Source organism: Chelonus insularis, unplaced genomic scaffold (genome assembly GCF_013357705.1).
Source record: "Chelonus insularis isolate UGA/USDA-ARS -01 unplaced genomic scaffold, ASM1335770v1 contig_90_pilon, whole genome shotgun sequence".
Lineage (NCBI taxonomy): Eukaryota > Metazoa > Arthropoda > Insecta > Hymenoptera > Braconidae > Chelonus > Chelonus insularis.
In genome coordinates this window covers 158201-182582 of record NW_023276779.1, presented here as the reverse complement: position 1 = coordinate 182582, position 24382 = coordinate 158201, and the positions used below count along the sequence as shown (strand labels likewise).

Below are 24382 nucleotides of genomic sequence, written 5' to 3'. Positions count from 1 at the left end.
TTAAAAAAAAAAAGAATTGGTTTTATCAAGTTATTTACAAATTAGCTGACAAATGATTTAAGGCTAAATGTGATATACATCAAAAATTATGTTTTTGATATCAAAAGACTTTTCCTTCACTTAGTTATCACCTAATTGATATCATTCACCATTTCAAAAAAAAATGGTTCATCGGGAGTATAATACCGATAATGTTACCTGATTATTAGTTATTTGAAAGATGACAATTTGTTATTCAACTTCCTAACAAAAACAATAACAATATTTTGTGAATTACTTTTGAATAAATGTTGTATAAAAAAGCAAACAGTAATTAGATTATCTTAACAAAGTAAAGATGAATAACTTATTAAATAATAGGCAAACTGTCATTTTCATTTATGTGTGGTTGAAAGAAGGTAATTATTCTAATGTTCTATGAGCACACCTGAAAAATAATTGACAGCTTTTTCTAGAAGAAAAAAAATAGATTCGATATCAACAAATCAATCATAAATAATTATGTAAAAATACTTGACTGACACATTGATCACAAAGGCATTTTAAAAAATTGAAAAATAAAAGAAAAGAAAAGGAATCTTACAATGACATAATCAATATTCTTTAAAAATGATGTAAAAGAATGCATATCAATAAATTTTCCTAATAAATAGCTGATAAATAAATGCATAATAAAGGACTAGATTTTCGAGTTCCTTGGAGCATTATGTCTCTCAGGTAGGTCTACATGGTTTGTGATGGTTGGGAGACTTGGGTAGGATATGGAAGAACTGTATAGAAGAGAGAAAAGTGGAATGGGTAGGCGATAGTGTAGCAGGGGAGTTGCCGGCTTAGTAAAGAATGAAGATGAAGAATGGTGGTGAACATCTCCAGTCGTCAGTCGGTGGTCAACCGTCCTAGAAAGACGTCCTGGCTCTGTTCGTTTCGAATACTCCAGTTACAAATATACTTCTCATTTCAACCATTCATAACAAAGTGCAACACTACATTCCAAGCAACAATAGACATCAAAAAATCAATCAATCAATTCAAAATTGATAAAAAAAAATAAAGTGTGAATTGAACTGAAAACAAAAATCAGGTCCATTCTTCGGAGTTTATTCTTGTGAGAAATCTCACGAGGCGAATGACCGAGAGATTGCATTCGATAAATTTATAAACTAGTGTGAGGGAATTTAATTAATAGCTTGTTAGTGTGAACAGTGGGATCAATGAACTTGGTGACATTATTTTGTTTTTTTGATACTTTTGAATGATTAACAAAACTGTGGTGCTTTTTAATCGACGAATCAATGATTTATCTCCAGGTCCAACAACTTTTAAGTCATTGAATAATCTTAAACAGATAAAATAATAAGAATGATAATGTGGGCTTGAAATTAGCGATAAATAATTCGTTACAGGAAGTTGGTAAATACAAAAAATTGAATATAAACATTAATGATGACCTTGAAGTGGAAAGAGACTACACATGTCAGACTGTGAATAAATTAAAGTTGCTGTATCAACAAAATTATAATATTATTCTTAAATCTTAATTCATTGACTTAAATTTAATATATAAATTTGTTGAGGCTTTATTTCATTTCATTTTTTTCTCTCTTTCTGACTCTTCATATCCTTTGTAATATTTTATTTGTAAGTATGAAGTGGTTAAACAGACTGTGAGTATGAATAAAAAATGATGTTGGAAAGTATAGTTATAAAGGGAGACGTATTTATATTGAAATAATGAAGACAAGAGTATCCTGAACAAGCAGAGTAAGAGACTACATTAAGAGTGAAAGAGAGACCACGATAAAAAAGGATAAAATAAGAAAAATAATTAAAAGGAAAAAATGGCTTCCATGTGTGGAAGTAGCAAAAGCCATCCAGCTCTAACTACAAGTAGCTTTTACAGACCAGGTCTTTATCCTTATCAAGTAAGTTTGTTTTATTCCTTTTTTACTCATTACATTTTGTGTTATAAAACATTTAATTTTATTCAACTGATCTAAATACCTATCAAACACGCGAGCTAGAGTTTAACAAAAAATGCGAATGGTCTAGAAAAAACGTGAGGTGATCTAAAAAAAAAATAGCCATCAAAAAATAGTGATTTAGGATTAAAAGATGGTAGAAAAAAATCTATTTGCATTTTTATAGCATTCTTTTGAACTTTTTTGTTGTTATAAAAATTAAGGAGATAGGATAATTTTTTGAATTTGTTGTCTATTTTTTTTTTCATTGAAAAATTGTTGAGAAATTGGGTTTTAATCATTTGTAGAATAATTATTAGCTACAAATTTAATACACTATAAAAAATGTTTTGAGGATTTTTTTTTTTCAATGAAAATGAGATAGTTACTTAATTTTTTTTGTATTTGATAGATAATTTGATAACTAATAAAAGATGATTCATTGATTAACACTTATGTTAAATACAAATGAAGAAATAATTTTGATAATACAAAGAAGAATATTAAATATTTTATAACTGTCAGATTCGTCAATCAACTTGTAATTATTAATAAATTTAAATATGAAAAACAACATATTTAACAAAAGAATGAATGAAAAATAAATTAAGTAATTTATGCTTTTGACAATACTTTGATACCAGGAAGTAAAAAAAATTGTTTTCAAGTATAACTAATTTAGAAAATTAATGTGAAAAACAGAAATAAAAAAATTGTTTACAATATTACGACAGTTGATTTTTCAATCAGAGTTGTGAGAAATCTTAAGAAAAGAGAGTAATCAGAAGGAATAAGGTGTGAGTTTAGAGCAATTACTTAACGCGGAATAATTATCTTAATAAGTTTTTCTATAATTCTAAAACATCTAAAGCACGTGCTGAGTATGGATAAAAAGTGTAATTACATAAAATGAGTTGAACATGACCCAAAAAAAGTAAATTGGTGTGAAAAAAGGATGGTAAAAGTGTTGAATTTTCACAAGTAGCTAATTAAAACGATTGTAAAACAGTTATAGAACAATGGCAAGAGACCGGAGAACCTCAACCTTGACTCTCCCGCGAGGGAGAAAGAATTGCATAAGCCTGAGGTTTCAAGTTCACGCGCGGCCAACACTTGCGCATACTTCAAAGAAACTATCTTGCTTTATTCTACTTGACTTTATGCACTTTTCTTGCTCTCTACCATCTTGGAGATTCGTAATCTCTCTTATAACTGAAAGAGTACAGAGGCAATTTCAAAGACTTGGCCTGGTATTATAAGTTTCTTGGCTGAACTCATCTCTTTCTCAGGCCCTGAGTGTACGATCCACAAGAGAGAAAAGAAAATAAAAGACAGAGAACAGAGGGAGCGTCGCTCTGAACGCCGTTAGCGAGTCAAGAGTGCGATTATCTTTATGCTAATCGCGACCGGTAAATTCGGGCGCGGGAAAAATGCTTCTCGAAAATTATTCCTGATGACTTTAAAGCCTCCAGACACTAACTATTCATCTAAATAATCCCATGATGATACAATAACCTTCATTATCTTTCCGCTTGTGCAAAAATAAATCACAAAATCTAGTTCTTATCAATTTGCTACAACTCTTTCTTTCAACATAACGGGTCTATTCACTGATAGACGAATGCCCGTATGGAAAACGAATATATTTTTAAAATGCTCTCTGAAAATAAATCAGTAAATATTCCGAATAAAATCTATTATTTTAGTTAATTATATGTTGCTTAGAAAACTCATTTTTTTAAATTTTTGGTTGATTGAAAAAAATCTTTCTTGTTCACAATATTTTTCTTTCATGTGTACAAAATGGTTTTTTCTAATTAAATAATATACTTGAACAATCAAAAAATTATTAGAAATGATGAAAATATTTTAAAATGATAAAAATAGGACTCTCATAAAATTTAACTTTTTTTTTTTATGTTAAATGAATTTTCAGAGTAAATATTTCGGGTGTAAAACATCTTATAGAAAAAAATTGAAATTAGATTAAAAAATTTTAAAAATCATTTGTCAATCAAATTACAAAAACTAAAGTTGCTAAGAGATGTATTGCTTTATGTTAAATTAATGCTAGCATTATAAATAACGTTCAAATAGAACCTAATTCTAATATCAAATATGATAAAACATGATAATATTCTTTTCATATTTAAACAGAAACAGTATTTGCAATTAATATTTGTCTATTTGTAGAGTTTGAAGGAATTCAAGAAATTTTTTATAATTTTCTAAACAATTAAATAATACATTAAAAATGATGTAAATAGTAGAAAAAAAGTTAATAGGAAAATTTTTTTCTCTCACTATAAACACGTGTCTTACTTTAATCACAATAAATTGTTGGATGCTTCATACAGTGTTTGAAGATCTATCTTCTTACCGCCTTACAACCAACATTTTTTGCTGTTATAAAAATGACGATTTAATAAAAACTAATTAAGTTTCATCTTAGCAAGTGTAATAATTTCTAAAAATATGATGAAATAATTTATGCCACAGTCATAATAAATATTTCATTGTATTTACCATCAATTTTTATCTGCATAAACCATTTTTTGTTAATATTTCGTTATTATCTTAAAGTCATTATTTCATAATATTAATTCATAATATGATTAATTATAAATAAAGTTTATTGACTATCGAGCAATCTTTTTCTCAGTGCACCACCTGAGAAAGTATTCCAGTACGTTTGCTGGTTTTTTTCAACAATAGGCTTAGAAAACATTGAAAAAAAAGAAACAATGCTATGTTATGAATCTTTTCTAGCTATCTTCATTGTCTAGTTCAAGTTCAAACATAAATTCCCGGTGGTAAAATGCGACGATTTAATGGCTCGAAAAATTACAACCGATCTGTGGCTACTTCTCCATGCTCTTTGACTCTGTAGGCTCGTTTGGTATTCGGACCAAAGTATGCCAGGTAAATAACTGTATCCAGGAGTGTCGAAGACCCGGTCCTGTGCGAGGAATGTTTACTAGGATCATGCTAGGTCAGTACGTCATTAGGTTCTTTCTACAGATTTTTCCAAATTTATCATCCAGCGATTAAGATCTTTATTGGATATTAATAGACCTGCCTGTGAAAAAATACGACCTACTAGTTTTATCCATCGGCATCTTTATAAAATTTTTTAAGCTTTTATTTGCTTGCTTTTTTGATCCTTGATTATTGATCATTTATTTTCGGACTGTATTATTCTGATTTTTATTTGTAATGAAGTGACATCAAGAGTCGTCTCTATTCTTTTAAAATGCATTCAGCGGCAGATAGAAAGATTTTTCAATATGTATTGATCAGATATTGTTGTGATAGATGTTTTTTGGAGGGTGTTTATTGTATTCAGTCAATTTTTGATGGGATTATACGGCTCTCAATCATTTAGAATATATAAATAAATGATAATCTTACTTTTGAATAGAGAAATATTTTTTTGAAGAATTGATAAGTAGTCTAATCTATTAATATTATTAAAAAAAATTATTAAGCCAAATTTATTCAAATCAATTCAACAAAAATGCTTTGGTGATTCTGAGATAAATGTTGAATTGCAATTTCACTGGCTAAATTCACTATTTCATTTGTCTTTTTTTCTCTCAAATTAACCAGTTTAAAACCTCCAAGTATCATATTATTATTCAAAATAAAGTATAACTTTTCAAGTTCCAAATGAAATCTTCAAATATTCCTAAAAATCATTAGGTAACTATTGAAGTTCAAAACTAACTTCAAGACCTCCAACGTAGCATGAAGTATGTTGTGCCTATCTTTTACCTGTGCTATGTTTCTATTTTCTTTCAGTCAAAAAAATTCAAACAATGATCAAATGATAGTTAAACAATAGTCAAGAAATAATGAAATGATTTTTCTTCATTTTGTTTGTCTTCTGTCACTATTCAGTCTGTTTTTTGTTACTATTTCACTTTTAACAAATATAAATACAACTAAAATTTCCTAGACCCACAATGCATTTAAAATTTGAAAATAATTCCAACAGTTTACATAAATTTTAAACTCTTAAAATGTAAATTTCTTTTTAAAAAACCGTTTTATCAATTTAGGTCTGCATTACTCAGACAGCATACTGAAGTATGTAAAGAAAAAAATAAACAATGCAAAAATTCACACAATTCACCAATGCTTGTTAGTAAACACAAGTTAAAAGTCTTATTATGTGACTGTTTACATAATTAAAACATCAGTGACGCTAAGAAACGCATGATTAGCGAGACTGAACGAAAAGCCTTGAGGCTGAAGGTGTGGGAACGGTCTGTTCACGCCCAATTGGACCTTAGGTTTTTTTTATACAAATATCCATGGTCTGACGATGCTTTTGCATGCTTGAGTATAATATTAGACTTTCATAACATGTCATCAGGTGCCTTGGAGCTTCATGATCATCAACAAATGCTAGTATCCCCACGTTCGTGATCTTTAAACTCCAATGATCTGGTTTCCTCTCTCAATAACACACCTAGAAAAGAATTATTATTTTACTTATTCTTGATTAATATTATTACCATAAATATTATTTTATTTAATAACATACGGCCCTGATGACAAGCAAATTCAATAATAAAATGTTGTAATAAGATTTACTAGTTATTGAAATGAATATATTTTATTTTAATTTTACGTAAGGTAAGCAGATCAATAATAAATATACTTAACGTATTTAAATCCAATTGAAAACATGTGCTTTATCTCATTGAAGAGATTTTTCTACTTAGAAAGCTAATTTTTTTTTGTATATTTATTAATAAATATAAAAAAATTCTTCAAAAATTAGCATTAAAATAAAAAAATGGTGCTTTAATAATGGTAGAAAGTATTTATCACATATTTATAAATTTGTCATTTTTGAAAATAATAATTTCTAAGAATGATTAATAGTACCAATCAATCAAAATTATTGGTAGATGACTTCAAAGGTAATCAGTGATTACACGCTAATTATTTCATAACATAGAAATGATACATTCCATTTAATAAAAAGGATATTACTTTGAAGAAATTTTATTTTATGTAAGATTATTGGATTAATTAATAATTAAACATAAATCGTACAAGAAATAAAGCAACGTTATGGACAATTAATATATATTTTTCTTGACGGTTTGTTGACTTACAAGTTATGTAATTAATTGATGCTATTCTTCATTTTATAATTCTAGTTCTTCTCTTTATTCTCTTTCATTCTAATTATTATCAACCGAACCGAAGATTAAAGGCACGTGTTGGATAGTCGGATCTTTTTTGTCTTGAAGCGGTCATCACAACAATCGTCAACAGTTAGGTTCATCGTCCGAAGCCGGAATATGGCATTCGCCATCGCTATCCGATATACACCATAGTAGTTATTATTTCATGCTAAGTAGGAATATATCTTTGCTATAAAATAATCTTTCATCAATTCTTCCAAGATTTTCATCATTTTTCCTTGACCATCTTACCATCAGATCCATCAAGATCGGCTCTCTATTATCATTGTGGTTATTATTGTTAGTTTAGCATTTTTTTTTAATTTAAATGCTTTGTATACATGCACTTCAGTCATGTTTTTATTAAATAATGGTAATTAATAAGTCTTATCTCTAGCTATTATCAGATGATGAGATGGAAAGGATATTTATTGAAGTGAAAACACTCGTGTCTATGACCTGACAAGTCGTTACCTTGTAACAACTTGGTCTCGACTTCTATCTCGGCCTCTAGATCTTGTGGAAGCACGAGCATTTGCTTAGACATCAGAAGCGGATTAAGGACAATAAATAATCATGAAAAAGGAATTTTGTATTGCAAAACTCTTTGTTCTTCATTGCTAAGACATTTTTGCTATTTGAGTGAATTTAGAGCTAAATTAAATCATTGCTTTGAATAGTCATTACTCATTTAATTATTTTGTTAAGAGATTTATCAAGAATAGTTGGAACAAGTCATAAAACTTCATTTACATACATTTTTTTTTAAACAAAACATATGCAAAACATGATGAAATTTATTGGAGTTAAATCTATTTTGGAGCAAATTAAAATTGTTAATTAAAATTTGATTGATAATGAGCAAATCTTATTTACACTCAATTAATTTTATTCATCATAAATAAATGTTGGTAACAATGCTATTGAATTAATTTCTTGTGACGAAAATTATGTAATGAGGGTTTCAATTGAATTTCAAAGAAACGACTAATTATTAAACCGAGATAAAGTTAGCTATAAATTATTTTTATGGCTTTAACGTGATTTTCTCTTTTAGATTAATTCAAATAGATAGTTTTATGGAGATCCAACAAATGTACATCTTAATTGTGTTATTTTGTTACCATTTATAATTTTATTATTACACTTTAATAATTATAAATTACTTTAGGAAGTAGATCAGCTTTTTTCGTAATTAATATTTCAATTTTTAAGTAAATCATTTCTTTTCCATTCATAAAAATGATCATTTGCACCGCTTTATAAAGTAGATCAAATTTCTTTTAACCGTCCTTTCATTCTCTGATAAATTTTTTGTTCAGACTTGATCGCAAAAATTCCTTTGTTTCTTCACACTCAATTATATCCTAAAAATAAACCGATTAAGGCTTGCCTAAAACAAAGAAGCAAACACAGGTATGTATCCAGGAAAAAAGAGTCTAGCATCCTGGCTATCAAGACTTAAAAAGATCACGTAGATGCAAATGAACTCACCGCCGTGACTCGATGATTTCCGGTCTACCGGGAACATGTTCTCTGCTGTGACTACTTATATGTATGTTACGTACTCTTATTCATCTTTTAAATATTCTCCTATCTCATACACACATCATCAGCTCCAAACTTCCTTCCAACCCTTACGGATATATAGCCAAGTAATACATCCAGGTCCACTCTCTACCTAGAATTAGCTTATAGTTGATTTCATTTTTTTTGTGATTATTTTTACTGAAGATTTTTTGCTAGCAAAACAAGTTCAAACATTGGAAAAGCCAAGTCCAAGTGTTTGCAATGAGAATGTAAAATACACATCCCAACTCTAGGGTTTCATTAGTAAGACAAGGACGAAAACATGGGCAACGTCCTTGAGAGATCTTTGCACTCAAACGCATCTTCCAACTGGTCGAAGGACGTACAGTTTTGTACCTAGGTCATGATCCACGCCCTACATGCACTTCTTTAGCTATAAACTATAGCCTATCCATCAATTTCATGGAAGTAAAATTTAATTGGACCGACAGACACTATAAACATACTAATATAAGTCAATTAAAATATTTTTTATGGACAATATAATTGAATATTATTGTGTAATAACCATGAAGAATATTTTACCTGGTGTTGTTATTGATGTTTTGGAAGTATATATTGATACCCGGTTATATTTATAGTCAATAGTTGAATATTGAATAAAAAGTTTTTGTTTGATGCTAATAGGCTTATTTCATGATCGACTGATCATGCTGATTAACCGATGGTATTCGTTGATATACGATGTGCTTTTTGTTGGTATTCTTTGTTTATATGTTGAGCTGTGTTGTACAAGGTTGTTGTGGCTTTAGCTATTGCTTTGTTTTTAATGGGTGAATAATTGGATAAAAGGATGTATGGTGCTTAGTGAATAATGATGGTGATGATTATAATGGACTTAGAAGATTAGAATAATAATATTTAATAATTAAAAAAATATTATAAAATATTCTTTATCTATATTATAGGCAACTTTCGTTATTTTTCACTAGCAATTCTTCATGAATTTGTTGGTGATTGAGACTCATTCAGATCCTGAGATCTCATATTTTTATTATAAATAATTGTTTTTATTATTTTAGATTATATTAACTTGAGAAAGAATAAAAAATAACATTTTTTGTCCAAGAAAATAAATCAAAGTAATAAAATCTCGTTAAACAGTTAGGTGTGGTAACTGTTATTAGATAAACGTTGTATGCTTGCTGCTACTTCTAAAATTCAATAAATTAAATGCATATCACGACTGACACCGATTTGGATAAAAATTAAACTCGGAAATAATTAGTCATTACCGTAGTTATAAAAGTGAAAAAATTTTTTTAAACAGAGTGTCATTTCCGCTAGTTATTATAAAGTAATTTTGCAAGAGCTAATGACGTTTCATGAATCGCATGTAGCTGTTACCACGCTCTACGATCCCTGTAGTTGGCCATGCTCGGTATCACAACTTAAGTGTAAGCATCCAAGTACTTATAGCCAATGTTCTTTTGATCTTTGAAACAAGAGATGCTATAAGAATATTTCATTAGATAAAACAATCGAATGTTCTTGGTAATGAGTACAAGATCTAGATTATTAGAATAAACATACTCGATTGACCCACTTTAATAAATACAAAGAAATAAAAATAAACGTAATAGTCTTATGTTAACTCACCTCAGCCACGTCATTAATTTCCCACAATGGACTGCACACATTACTTAGTAGTCACTTCAGGGTCGTCTAAGAGTGTCAATTGCAATTCAGAACACATGAGAATCGTGCAATAATTCTTAGACTTCTCATCTCCTTCGTCCTTCGAACGCACCTTTTCTCCTTTTTTTCTGTTCGTTTCTTGTTCATCTTCTTCGTCCTCTTCGTCAATTTCTTCATTTTTTTTAACTTCGAAATAATGGCTGACAGCACCTGCACAGTCATAAAAAATATTCCCTCAACAAATTATTCAATAAAAATTACTTTTTATCTTTGAATTAATTTCACGCATATTAATTAAAAATTGTTTAAATTATTCCTTAAGGTAACTTTGAGATTATATGAACTAATTTATCCATTATTTTTATTAAAAAATTATTACTTTGATGTGTTTCTGGTATTATTCAATTTGGAAGGGTATTATATTGTTGGGAGGTTATTTTACAGGAGAACTGATGAGATTAAATTATCAATGTGGATTCTAAATGGAGTAATAACACTGATAATCTTGGTTTTCGGAAGTGTTTTATTACAAAGAACCAGAAGTGGTTATTAAACTTTTTAATCGAAAAATAGACAGTTTTCTACTAATAGATGAACACCAATTTTTATACCTTTTATAATTTAATTTCACTTTATGCCTATGTATATTTATAGATCAGTTTTATGTCAATATAATTATATTATGAATTTCTTTGAAGCTTTAAGAGAAAAAATAAGTGTATGGACATTTTTTGATATCATTATACATAATTGTATACACTTAGAAGCAGTCAAGAATATAGAGTGAATACATCAATAAATGGACAGTTGAACCCAGAAGATAAAAAAAAAGTATTTGAGAAAAATTACATGTGTTTTTTATTAAGCAGATTTAGTTTTAAAATAAAAAAATTTTATTGCACCTTAATTTTAACCATTTTTTAATCTTCTGTAAATGGTGTCTATTCAATAGTCCAATGCTCACTTTGTCATCCTTAATGTTCAAATTAGTTTGTTTATTGTTATGTAATCAATTGATTCATTAGTTTAATAACAAAAATGGATAGATTGTTACTTTTATCATAATGTCATTTTTATGAATGTTTACTTTTCTTAATTCTTTTATATTAAAAGTCTTTGAAATTTCTTCATTTAGCTCCACTTTTTGTTTTTATTCAATTACATTTTACTCTGTTAAATTATCATCAATTGCCATTTTTCCAAATTTCTGTTCATTGCCAAGAAGTTATTTTTCAATATATTTGTGGGCTAGCTGATAGCAGACGCACTGTGCTCTGATAATAAACGAATTGGCCATATTAAAGAATAGACCATAGTCCCACCTTCTCCTCTACTTTAAAAAAAGTTAAAAAATTGCACAATAAAACTGTATTCATACGGTTGAAATTCAGTAAAAAATATGTTACCGATAATTGACCGTATTTTTACTGAAAATAGTCAATTTTCCAAATCCGTAAAGGTTGACAGTTTATTGTTCTCATTACTTTGATTAAAAAAATATAATAATTCATACGAATTATTAATAGTAAACAAATTACAAAAAAAAAATTAAAGCTGTTTTTACAAAAAATTGGATATAAATAAAAAAATAAATAAAAACAACCCATTTCTTGAACTATTTCTTATAAAAAAAAATAATAATTCATGATAATAAATAAGTTCGTTGGCATGATTCAGTTCTTAATAACTCTTACAAGGAGTAAATTGTTAAAATAAAACAAAAAATGCATCCAAGCAAATAAATAATTTATTCCACCGAGTTAACTGTAATAAGAAGCCTTTTCTCAGTGTAGCGCATCAAAATTTGCTTGAAAAATATTCAAAGAATTTTTTTGCTAAAAGATAATTGCCATGAGCTTGAAGGGATCTCGTATAGTAATCATTCACCTTCAGGTCTCTATTTACTCTTTTCCTCCAATACAAGATTCTTCAGTGTTAATGGAGGAAGAATGTCCAATATGGTTGATAAAAAAACCTAAAAAATTAAGGAAGCAGATTAAAAAGGTGTAAAGCTATAACAAAACAAAACGAAAAGTCCTATGAAGTGAGATGAGGAAAATCATAAAATAGATAAGCATGCATTCTCTCAAGTTATGCATGACTCTAGCAAAGGCTAATCTAACGTAAGCTAAGACAGGATATTTACACCTTAAGTATAGACATTTTCTTATTTCTTAATAAGGGAATACTTTGAGTGTACCTCACACGAAATAATCAATAATATTATCTTGAATTATAGTAATAATTAATTCATTTATTACCTAAATTTTATAAACGTGTTAATTTATTCATTAATCTTAATAGCCTTGTAAAAAATCAAAAGCAAGTATTTGAATAGTATTTAAATACAAATACTTTTGAGCTATTTTTCTAAAAATATTTTAAAGCTAGTATGTACACATGTATTTGGGAAAAATATTTTCTTGAAAGTGTTTATTGCTATTTTGTTCAGTTTAATTATTTATAAATCGTTTATAAACAGAAAAATTTATAAGTATTTACACAATTAGATAAAATAATTAAAAAACTTATATTTAAATATTACTAATAAATACTGATTAATCATTAATTCATTTTATTAGACATCCCATAATTTTACTTGACTTTAATTATTATATTATTATAAAATTTTCATATACTTGACAAGATATTTTTACAGTAGCTTTTATCCATCCGGACAATTGACTACAATCAATCTTTTACTATCCATTAAATTATCAAGTAATATGCTCTCATGTTACTATTGCTTTTGTATGTTATTACAAAAGTTTTAAAATTTTATACCTTCGTTTTGCATTTTTTTTAAATAAAAATTGGTTTCTAAAATTAATTAAAAATAATTAAGGGTAGATATCATGTTTTTATCCACTAAGAGACGTTACTGAAGAGTAGTGCTCTACATGTGAACAATATTATTCATGTGAAGTATATGTAATGCATAAATCTCGAAACACTTGTAATGAGTAAGATACCTACGGATCTTTTCTTTTTTATCATTTTCTAGATTGTCGATAAGCCCATGTATGTCTTCATGAACTGCATTCTTTTGAATCTATTTATATGTTAAATAAATAAATACAATTAAAAATACTTCATAAGTATTAATATTAATTATAATCAATAAATAAACATTTGCAAAAATCTTACATGACTATTTTCTCTTTAACTCACATTTTTCTCATAATTCACTACCTTGCATAAATTTCATTTGTTTAAATGTTTTTTCTTGAAAGCATTGTTTTGTTTGAGAAAGAGTTAGTAGTGAATTACATAAGTTAAAACACTATAGAAAGCTATTGATAATTGACTTTATGAAGAAGACGACTTGATTCTTCAATTAAATTTCTTTTGTTAATTTTAATTATCTTTCCATTTCCAATTTATTAGCTGCATTCTTTATATTGTTATGACCAATCGTAAGTGCTTATAATGATGTCCATACTGACGTTATAACGGCACAGACCATTTGTGTTCCGCACGGCGTATGTCCTCTCAAAATACCGCTAGACAATGCCATAAATTTTCCACGGATTTATTTAATATTACAAAATGTACGACATCACTGTGTTATCGTTCACGGAATTTTAAACACACTACGACTATTACTTTAATAATCATTATATTATTTTTTTTATATTCTTACTTTGTTGCAGAATGACTATTATTTACCACCGCGATCAACATGGTCTCGAGTTCCTCCACACTCGTCAAAAAATATACAAAGTAATGCAAGGTGGAAAATTGGCAGCGCTGTGCTTATTGTTGCCGCTTTGCTTGTTCTTTTAGTTGTGTTGTCTATTGCTGGACTTGCCTTATGGATGGGAGGTTTGTATATCACTTGAAAAATATTTATATATACTCAATAAATACGTGTCAATATTGAGTTAAACCTCCTCATCTTTAATAATCTTGAAATTTTAATATGCTGTAGAAGTAATTATGCTGATAAATTTTATAGTTAGGGTCAACACACTAGTGAGTAAACGATTAAGAGTATCGATGATGAATAAAATCTTAAAAGAAAATTAAACATACACACAGTGAATAAACATGTACAATATAGGGTATAGTCGGGATACTTGCCACTCCTAAGGGTAAAGATGAATAAAAGTGTTTTATTTCACTTTAATCAAATAGAAATTATAGGTATATAAATTTCAAGCATGGAGTTAAAGAATTATTATTTATTGTAACTAAGCAATTAGGCGAGTACTCCGGTATTAATGTATAAACTCTACATGTTAGATGCGAAAAGCATAACTAGTATTTTAATGTTGCAAGTCTCTAGAAACGTGGACAATAGACTATTTATTACTGTTGCTATGTCCGATAAAAATGACATAATAGCAGAGGAAACTGAGGCAAGACCCTCCAGTGAAAAAAAATGGATCGCTTCAAAAATTATTTACAATATGTAAAATTTAAATATTTGAATATAGAAAAATATAAAGTTAAATGACTTATTTCAATCATTACATAAATGACTAAAAATTGAATTTTTTAGACTGTGCATAATGCAAATTACACTTTTACATCTTGTTAGATTGATAAGTCTTATGTGTATCATCTTGCTTAGGGTTCTTCTAAATACTTGCATCAATGCAATAAGCATAAAAAAATAAATTTAACAATAATATATTTATTTATGAATTAATAATAATTTTTTGTTTATTTGATTTGATTTCAGCTATGAGATCTGACGCAAAAAATAGTAAGTATTATAAATTATTTGATAAATTTAATGAACAATTTTACAAAATCTTTTTTTTATCTAAAATATTCCCAATTATTTCTAAACAATACGAAAATTATTTTACTGTAAATTTATTAGTTAGAATTGAAAAAGTAAATATTAACTGCAAGTACAACTTACTATTAAACACATTATTAAATAATGATGGTACAATTTTTTATTTCAGCAATAATCGGGTTCTCGTGCAGCTTCAGAATAACTCAAGGGGAAAAGTACAATCCAATGCTAAAGCTCAACACCAGCATGGTATTTCGTGAGAAAGAACGCAAGTACAAAAACATTGTGAGTCAAATTATATTTGTCTCGGTTAAGAAAACCTCATAATTTACCTGACAATGCAAAAAAAACTATAGTAAAGATAAAATAATTTTTTTTATAGCAAATTATTATTATTTTTTTTAAATTCTTTCTATAGTTGTCAGCAGTCTCATTGTTAGGGTATGAAGTGAACCAAAAATTCTTTTCTTTGATCCTTAGCTTGGGATGCTGTTTAAAAAAAGCGTCCTTGGTCCTTCGTATAAGCAGACCATCATAGATAAATTCGAGAATGGAACGCTCAAGGTTTTCTTCAGGTTATATCTTGACAAGAGAAAGATTCCTCGCACTGTGACGAACATCGAAGATGCAATTCACGATACCATCATCAAAGAGACGTACTCATCTTCATCAATGTTTGAAGACATGGAATTAGATTTTGCTTCCATTTCAATTCGAAGTAATTTTTTTTTTACTCAGCAAACAATTCCAACCATACTTTCTTTAAATATCTCATTATCATTTTTCATTAAATTACATTAAATTTATTCTAACGATAATTTTTTTGTCTTATTAAATTCAAAAAAATATCAGTTATAAATTAGGACAGTTCAAAAAATTGTATTTTTCTTATTCAAGGAATTTCATCGGAAGTAACTGCAGCGAGAACTCAGAAGCCTTCATCCCAACAGCGAAACACAATGATAACGAAAAATGGATTACTTCGTCCAAATAGAAACAGCTCATTAATGATGAACACAAAACCAAAGACAAAACCACCACGAGTAGAACTTACTGAAGCAGATATTGACTTTAGTAACATTCCAACAATTCAAGGAACATATCAAGCAACAAAATTAAATTTCACATCAGGAATGAAAAATACTGAGACAAAAATAGAATCAGGAACAATCGAGATAAAGGATGAGACATCAGACAATAAAAAAGATGAAGTAAACAAAGAATTATTGGTTACTGAAAATGTCACAGTTGTAAACCAAAAAATTACTACTGAGGGTTTGGATGCTGATAAAAATTCAGAAAAAACTACTACATTGGTTCCAAGCTCAACTGAGAATTTATCGAGTATGTCAACCACATCAATCTCCACTTCTGCCAGCATTTCTTCAACTTCAACAGAAAAATTCAATGATCCTTTCAAAAATTTTCCCATACCAGATTTCGAGGAATCTCCTTGGAGACCAATTATTCCATCGTATAAACCAGATTCAAAATTAATTCCAATAATTCGTGAATCTTCTTCAGTATCATCATCTTCCGGAGTATCGAGTCCAGTGACCATCGAAGAAAGGAATAAATATGGGTCGATTGATGCTTCAGGAGTAAAAAATATCGAAAGCATTTCATTAACATCAGCGCTACCGTTACCTGATGACCTTAAATTTAGTCTTCCATCCGTGGATCTAAAGCCAGTAGACCTTGAAGAAGTTGATTTCCCTCATGACAGAATAGCACCTGAAGAGATGGTGAATTTCAGACCTAACGGAAAATTTAAGGAAATAAAATTCCTGACATTGCTGAAGCTAATTCTGAGATGAATTCTGAAATAGAGGTAGCAGGGCATTTACCCGAAGAAACGTTCAACGTTCATGTAGGAACTTCTTCCGGTTCATCTCACATAAAACCGCAAAATCATCATCTAGATACATCTTCTCAACCTGAAAGTCTTCTTGAAGTCTTCACAGGAGCACCTGGACATGGCATGACTTCCTATTCATCTTTTTTTGAACCAATGATACCAGGAAATGGATTCCGACCATTATTAAATCCTTTAGAACCCACGAACATCTTCAAGACGTCCACCCACTCTCCGAAAATCAATTACAGTGGTTATAGAGCTACCACATTTATTCCTCTTCATTCTGATGAGTTTTCAGCCGTGAAACCTGTGTCTGGAGTGGGCGTAGCTGAGCCTGTTACTGATTTAGAGCTTGATATCGAGTCCAGGAATAAATATACTGATACTGTAGCTAGTGATCAAGCTGATAAGGTTTCCATTGATAAAAAAGTTAATCAAACATTGATAGTACCAGTCTATACGAGCTTTAAAACGCCTGATTTGAATGGAAATACTAAACCTAGTCTTGTTGATAATCCTGGAACTTTAAAGCCATTCAGACATACAATTCCCATTGATAAAATTAATCCAGTAATTTATGATGAACATACCGTTGGTTCGACTGAAGAGCCTGAACAAGTTGAACAAGTAGATGAAGTTAAAAATGAAAGTATTCTTATAGAAAAGAATGAAGAAATAGATAAAAGTCAGATTGATAAACAGAATATTGAAAAGTTTGATATAGAAACTCAGAAAAATAAAAATAAAATAGCTCAAAAAATTGATGATGAAAAAATATTACAGTTCAGTACAACAGAAACTTTTTCTGAAGTTATACATTCGAGTTTCAACAATGGAGAGAAATTGGTGATGGAGACTGAAGGAGAATTAACGGAAATTCCTGAAGAAGATTCTAAAGATTTGGAAAAAAATTCTGAAGTTGATGAAATTTCAACAGAAAGTGATTTAGTAGTGTCTAGACCAGAAGCTGCTACTAGAAGGAATCCTGAATTATTTATTTGGAAGTGGACAAACCATACCATGGAAGGAAGTAAAAAAACTTATAATGATACACTGAAAGCAAATATTGTGGGTGATATTGTAACTTTAGCACCTACGAGAAGTAATTCTGTGTTGGGAAAACCTGCAAAAAGACCAATTAATGACAAAGAAAAGTTAGTAAGAGGGGAAAAAGAATCTGCAGAAAATGAAAAAATCACTGCTGATGATTTTGAAACATTGAAACAAATTATCAGTACAGAAAATGCTAGTCCTTCTCTTCAAAGTCATGAAAGTAAAGAAAGAGAAATAGTGCATGATGATAATTTTTTTGGAGAAGAAAATAACTCATCAGTGAAGAGTATTGTTGAAGTAGTAACATCAATAAGTACTAAAATATTAACAAATGTAAGAACAAATAATGTAGTTCTTAGTTTTGATGTAACTAATTCCACATCCATGCCAATAATTGATCAAAAAACGAAAAATAATCCCGAAGAAAACCGTGCTTTTCATCAACAAGAAGAATTCAACGAAGATTCTATAAAAAAATTATTTACTTGGCCACAAGGGCAAGGTTTTGATAGAAAAATTTCAACCGCAGAAGAAAGAGAAGCTCTGTTAGAGAAGTTAAAAAAATTGGCCGAAGTGAGAACAGACAACGACACTAGATCAAAGTTAAAAAACATCACTAGAACATTTAAAACCCCTATAGTCGTTATTAATACTAAGGAAGATGGTTTGAAAAATTTTTCTTCAGTTAATGTTGAAGATTTAAAGAAGCTAGCAGATGTAGCAACTGGAAATGAGACCATGAAAGTTAATATATCCAGTGCTATCACTCTGAGTCGTGACGGAGTTGAAGTTTACACGAAAATTTTAAATAAAGTTGGAGATAAGAATACTGAAAATATTAGGAAGATAGAAGAAGTTGAAGAATGCGAAGGTTTTCAATGCAATGATGGCAAGTGTCTTCCTTTTGCTGGAAAATGTAATATGCTAGGAGAGTGCTCAAATTCTGAAGACGAAGCTAATTGTACATGCGCTGATTTTCTTCGTACTCAACTTCTTCACCAAAAAATTTGTGACGGTGTTGCTGATTGCTGGGACTACTCTGATGAAGCTGACTGTGATTGGTGTCGTCAAGGTCAGTTTATTTGTGGAAACAATCGATATTGTGTAGACAGAGAGAAAGTTTGCGATGGATTAAGAGATTGTCCTGGTGGAGAAGACGAAAGAAAATGTGCTGCATTAATAGAAGAAGACGAAGATCAAATTGAGAAAGAAACAGAACCTAAATATGAAAGGATTGATTTCACAGCACCAGAAATAGCAGAAAAGTTTTCAAAAAAGTTTAAAAGCCAATTCGATAATGGCTCAAAAGAATCGGAAAGGAAAAAAGAAATTAATGAAGACTATGATCAATTAGCTGTTGAAAGTTTGCAAATGGAAACTACAACATTTAGAATAATTGCCGCTGAATTGTTTGATAATGGAAAGAATGACAGACTAAAAGCCGATCACAATCAGAAAAATAATAGAAATATTTTAAGTAAATTAATTTTATCTGGTGATAAGAATCCTAAAGTAATCAGCAGAGAAATATCTGGAAATAATAAAAATAGTTTACAGTCAGAATCATCGAAGGACTTTCATATAAATACAAAAGTGGGAATGCCAATAAAAAAGTCAGGAATTTTAGAAGAAATAAACAGTTATAAAGATAGAGGATATCTGAGTGTCAGAAAAAATGGAAAATGGGGAAAACTTTGTTTGAATAGCACTGATAGCTTTGAAGATGAGAGAAAAAGTATGTGGACTGTTGAAGATCTTGCTAGAGCTGTTTGTAAAGCTATTACATATCAGTATGTATTAAATTTCATTTTTTCTATTGTTATTTAACTATTATTTCCTATTACTTTAAAGTTGATGTCAACAACTAGTCTTGTTAGCTAATTACAATTAATTACAGAGATTACGACGATGTTGAGAAAGTGATTGATGAACGAGCTGGAGATAATCAAATCTACTACAGTCTTGTTATCAATGATAAGATTTCCGACAAAACAAGCCTTTCTTTCAAGACCTCTCATTGTCCTTCTCGAGAGGTTTTGAAAGTGAAATGTAAGAGTCTAGAGTGCGGAATTAGAACTCAGACTACTTCCCAAGCCAGGTAATTAGAAAACATATAATTTTAAATAATAATGAAATGAATATTTTGAAGATATTATTAGTTGTATAATTAGAATAATTAAAAAATAAATAAATAAATGAAAATAAAAATAATATCAGAAGACCTATTCATTATCGTCGCTCTAGAATTGTCGGAGGTGGAAGCTCAGAAGCAGGAAGCTGGCCGTGGCAAGTGGCTTTATATAAAGAAGGAGATTATCAATGTGGAGGTGCTCTAATTAATGACAGATGGATTTTATCAGCAGCTCATTGCTTTTACCAGTAAGTAATAATTTAAAGAAAAATCTAGTTATTAATTTAGTTATCTTTTAACTCATTTCCGGTTATTTTATTGTTTCTATAGTGCTCAAAATGAATATTGGGTAGCAAGGATTGGAGCAACACGACGAGGAAGTTTCCCTAGTCCTTATGAACAAATTTTAACTTTAGATTATATTGGCCTTCATCCAGAATATATTGACAATGGATTTATAAATGACGTAGCACTATTGAGATTAGAAAAACCCGTAATATTCAGTGATTACGTAAGACCCATTTGTCTGCCTAATAATGAACCAAAGAGTGGAACCATTTGTACAGTTACTGGATGGGGACAACTGTTTGAAGTTGGCCGTATTTTTCGTAAGTAAATTTATTTGTAGACATTCTATTCAATAAAAATTTTTTGAATTTATTTTTAACTCAAGAATTCGAAAATTGCATTGATAACCAGTCCCAAATGATTAGTAATAATTTTAAATCTTTCATGAAACACCTGTAGCGGATACACTTCAGGAAGTTGAATTACCCCTTATTTCAACCGAGGAATGCAGAAGAAAGACACTATTTCTACCACTTTATCGGATAACATCAGGAATGTTGTGTGCTGGTTTAAAAGACGGCGGAAGAGATGCTTGCATGGGTGACAGCGGAGGTCCTCTTGTTTGTAGAGGTCCTGATGATAAGTACACCTTACATGGAATTACTTCTAATGGCTACGGATGTGCTAGGCCAGGTAGACCAGGTGTTTACACTAAAGTTTATCACTATCTACCGTGGATTGAACGAATCATGCGAGAACTAGACGTCTTGCCATCGATTCCCATTTGCAAAGGTCACAGATGTCCTTTGGGTGAATGTCTTCCAAGATCGAGGGTGTGTAATGGATTTTTAGAGTGCTCTGATGGAAGTGATGAACGTGATTGCCCACTACATTCACGATAATTTTAGATAGTAATTCAATCAATTCATGATGAATTAATCAAATGATAAAAGTGTATGGCCTGTTTACTTATAGACATTCGCTCAATTGTGCAATACATGAAAAATTATAAATGAGACTGGTTTTTATATTAATAGAAAAAATGTATACGTGTTCAATTTATCATCATTGTCACACTAACATTGATGATTCCCTACTAGAAATGAAATCGAGTCAATGCTTCGCCTAGATTTTCTGGATGTGAATATACAGCGATAATGCTTCTTGGAAATATAAGTTAAATAAATGTATAGGAATCATTATCACTGAAAACATCAATAAAAAAATGTGTGAACAAATCCGGAAACATAGTTATAAAAACACATTGATACAAAGATAATTATACCCAACGATATCTTATGTGGTGATGATGATTGTTTTTAACTCGAAAATTTCTACTAGGGTTATTATGAAATAATTTAATATTCATAGTTGAATATTATTGTTAAATATAAGTAGATAAGTATCCTAATTATTAATTAAGTTGAAATAATTGTAAATTTATTTTCTTTTAATTTATTAATAAAAATATATGAAAAATGTCTTGTCTCATATTTGATAACATACGAAAAATTTTTCTAATATTGATAATCATTGTCTAGTCTTAACTTATCTACTTTTGTAAGAATTCATAAGTCGATTTTTTTAATGTAATTTTTCTAACAAAAAAACTAAATTAAATGCAATAAAGTCGATCGTGATGTTTTCTAGTATTTTCTAATAATATTTGTTCTTCAAATAATAAATTGTAATTAATAAATATTGTAACTGGTAATTATACTACTGGGATTGTTTTCAACGCATTTATCTCGATAAGCTATAATTATAAAGAATATGGTTGATATCTTATGAACATCTACAATAAAATTGTACAACAATGTATCGCAAAAGAATTATTATAGTATGATTTTAATTAGTGAATAATGCAGTAAAACTATAATAAATCTTACCCTTCTCTATAGCCTGCTTCATAATTGAAATTTTCATCCAACTATTAACAAGTCTCAACGATGAATCTGATTTCTTCAATTGTCATTGCTCTTGGCATTTATCAACTACCCTACATTCAGGTATGAAAAATTTTTTTCAATATTTTATCAAATGACTAAGTCGATTATTTGCTTAGAGTTACTCTGGTTACAGAGCTTTTAATGAAAAAATATAAATATTAAAATTTTTTATTCAAAGGCTGAATTAAGTATCGTTTCTTTTGATGTCGATTGCCCAACGGTCAATCCCGAATATTTCAGTAATGTAGAAATATATTTATTAGACGAAGGCAGGGATAATGAATATTTCGTGAACTTTACTCTCATTAAAACTTTCCCACCAGGCACTCAGGTAAGATTTGACTATTTGACTTTATTCATTATAATTTCTACATCTAATTATAGAAATTGATTACTGCTCCAGACGCATTTCAAAATGATCGGAGCTACAATGGGTGAGTATAAAGTACCAACTGGATTTGATATCGCAATGCCTTCTTGTGCTTCTGTGAGTGAGCCTATCATTGGAAATCGTATTTTTGAATCTCTGGGAATAAAAAGCTGCCCAGTACAGCCAGTAATTATTTTCAATATTTTATAATTTACTGGGTTGACAAAACAAATAGTGAAACACCTTGACAATTTAAACGTTTTAGAACGTAGAGTAGTGTAATTTCTACAATGTCTCAGCCCTCAAGGTGTCTACCTTGTCAACATGTCATTGATGGATATAATGACCATAATGTAGATTAAAGTTTATAGACAATTAAAAAAAAGATGCTGAGTGTGACAGATCTATCCAACCTGTAAACTTTTTGTATAATGCTTTCAAAAACTGAAGACTCGTTGAATTTATCAAACCTCTTTAATAGTTTTTTGTAAACTTTATCAGGTGTTCATTACTCAATGATGTAAATGCCCATCGAATAGGATTGGTCCAAAATAGCAAAATCGGATCCATTACAATAACTTACAAGTGGGAAGCTAATAAAAAAATAAAATTGAAAACTGTTCTAGGTGTTTCACTATATTTTCACCGCAATATGTAATAATGAAATCATTCAACCAATAAGTATATACATGACAATTGATTTGATTTTCAGGGGACTTATTCAAGTTCTAAGCTAACTGTGATAGAAACTGCTACTCTTCCAGACACTTTTCCAGCCAATAAGTACGTGGCAGAATTTAGTGCGAAATTGGAAGATGAAATCTTCTTCTACTGCCGAAACTTTTTTGAAATCCAATAAAATATTTAAATAATAAGAATAATTTCCAATAAAAAATAATTGAATTTTTATCAGTATATGAATGATGTAATCTACAATAAAATTATGACCTGTATTCTAACTTAGCATAAAATACAAGTAATCGACTACTTTTTAATGTCAACTAAATACCCTAAAATTTTACCCTCATCAAACGTTTTCCTCCAAGTACTCAGGTAAGATTTAATTACAAATTTCCCTAGGAGAGAACGCAAAGTACCAACGGGAATCGACTTCTTAGCAAATCTTTGTGAATTTTTTAATTAATCGAAAATCATAATTTCAAAATTCTAGATATAAAAAGCTGTCCAGTACCTCTAATAATTATTTTCAATATTTTAGAATTCGTATAATAATAATATTATCTGAAAAAAAAATATTCAACTCTTACAATATCCGTTATAATCTTTCAGAGAACTTATTCTTGTCTTAATCTAATTGTTATAGACTGGTATATTTTCAGATTTTTTTCTTTCCAATAAATATGTCATATAATTTAGGTGATCAAGTTATTATATCTACGTATGTCACAACTATTTAATAATTTAATAAAATATTGTGAAAATAAGAATGATAAGTTAAGATAATAAAGTTATAAAATATATCCAACCCTAGTAAGAAATAAAATTGTGAAGACAAATTAACTATATTTAATGTTATATTTATAAAATAATATAGATAAAAATGAAAAGGATTTGAAATTAATGATATAGTCGTTA

The 24382-nt window shown here is 29.2% G+C and overlaps 2 protein-coding genes across 2 annotated transcripts; both read left to right on the top strand.

The window, feature by feature from the left end:
- The first annotated feature begins 894 nt into the window (after positions 1–894).
- On the top strand, positions 895–21866 carry LOC118072245 (uncharacterized). The gene is given in 11 exon segments (XM_035091956.1): positions 895–1922; positions 14041–14212; positions 15075–15098; positions 15307–15422; positions 15618–15855; positions 16035–16912; positions 16915–19838; positions 19946–20146; positions 20293–20427; positions 20510–20787; positions 20927–21866. Coding segments are annotated over 11 exon segments (5493 nt in total). The 5' UTR covers positions 895–1838; the 3' UTR covers positions 21370–21866.
- Positions 21867–22382: 516 nt separating this feature from the next.
- LOC118072259 (uncharacterized) lies at positions 22383–23668 on the top strand. Its single transcript, XM_035091972.1, has 4 exons — positions 22383–22476; positions 22595–22747; positions 22820–22972; positions 23499–23668. The coding sequence occupies exons 1-4, from the start codon at positions 22417–22419 to the stop codon at positions 23643–23645; spliced, it is 513 nt and encodes a 170-aa protein (XP_034947863.1). The 5' UTR covers positions 22383–22416; the 3' UTR covers positions 23646–23668.
- Positions 23669–24382: the final 714 nt, after the last annotated feature.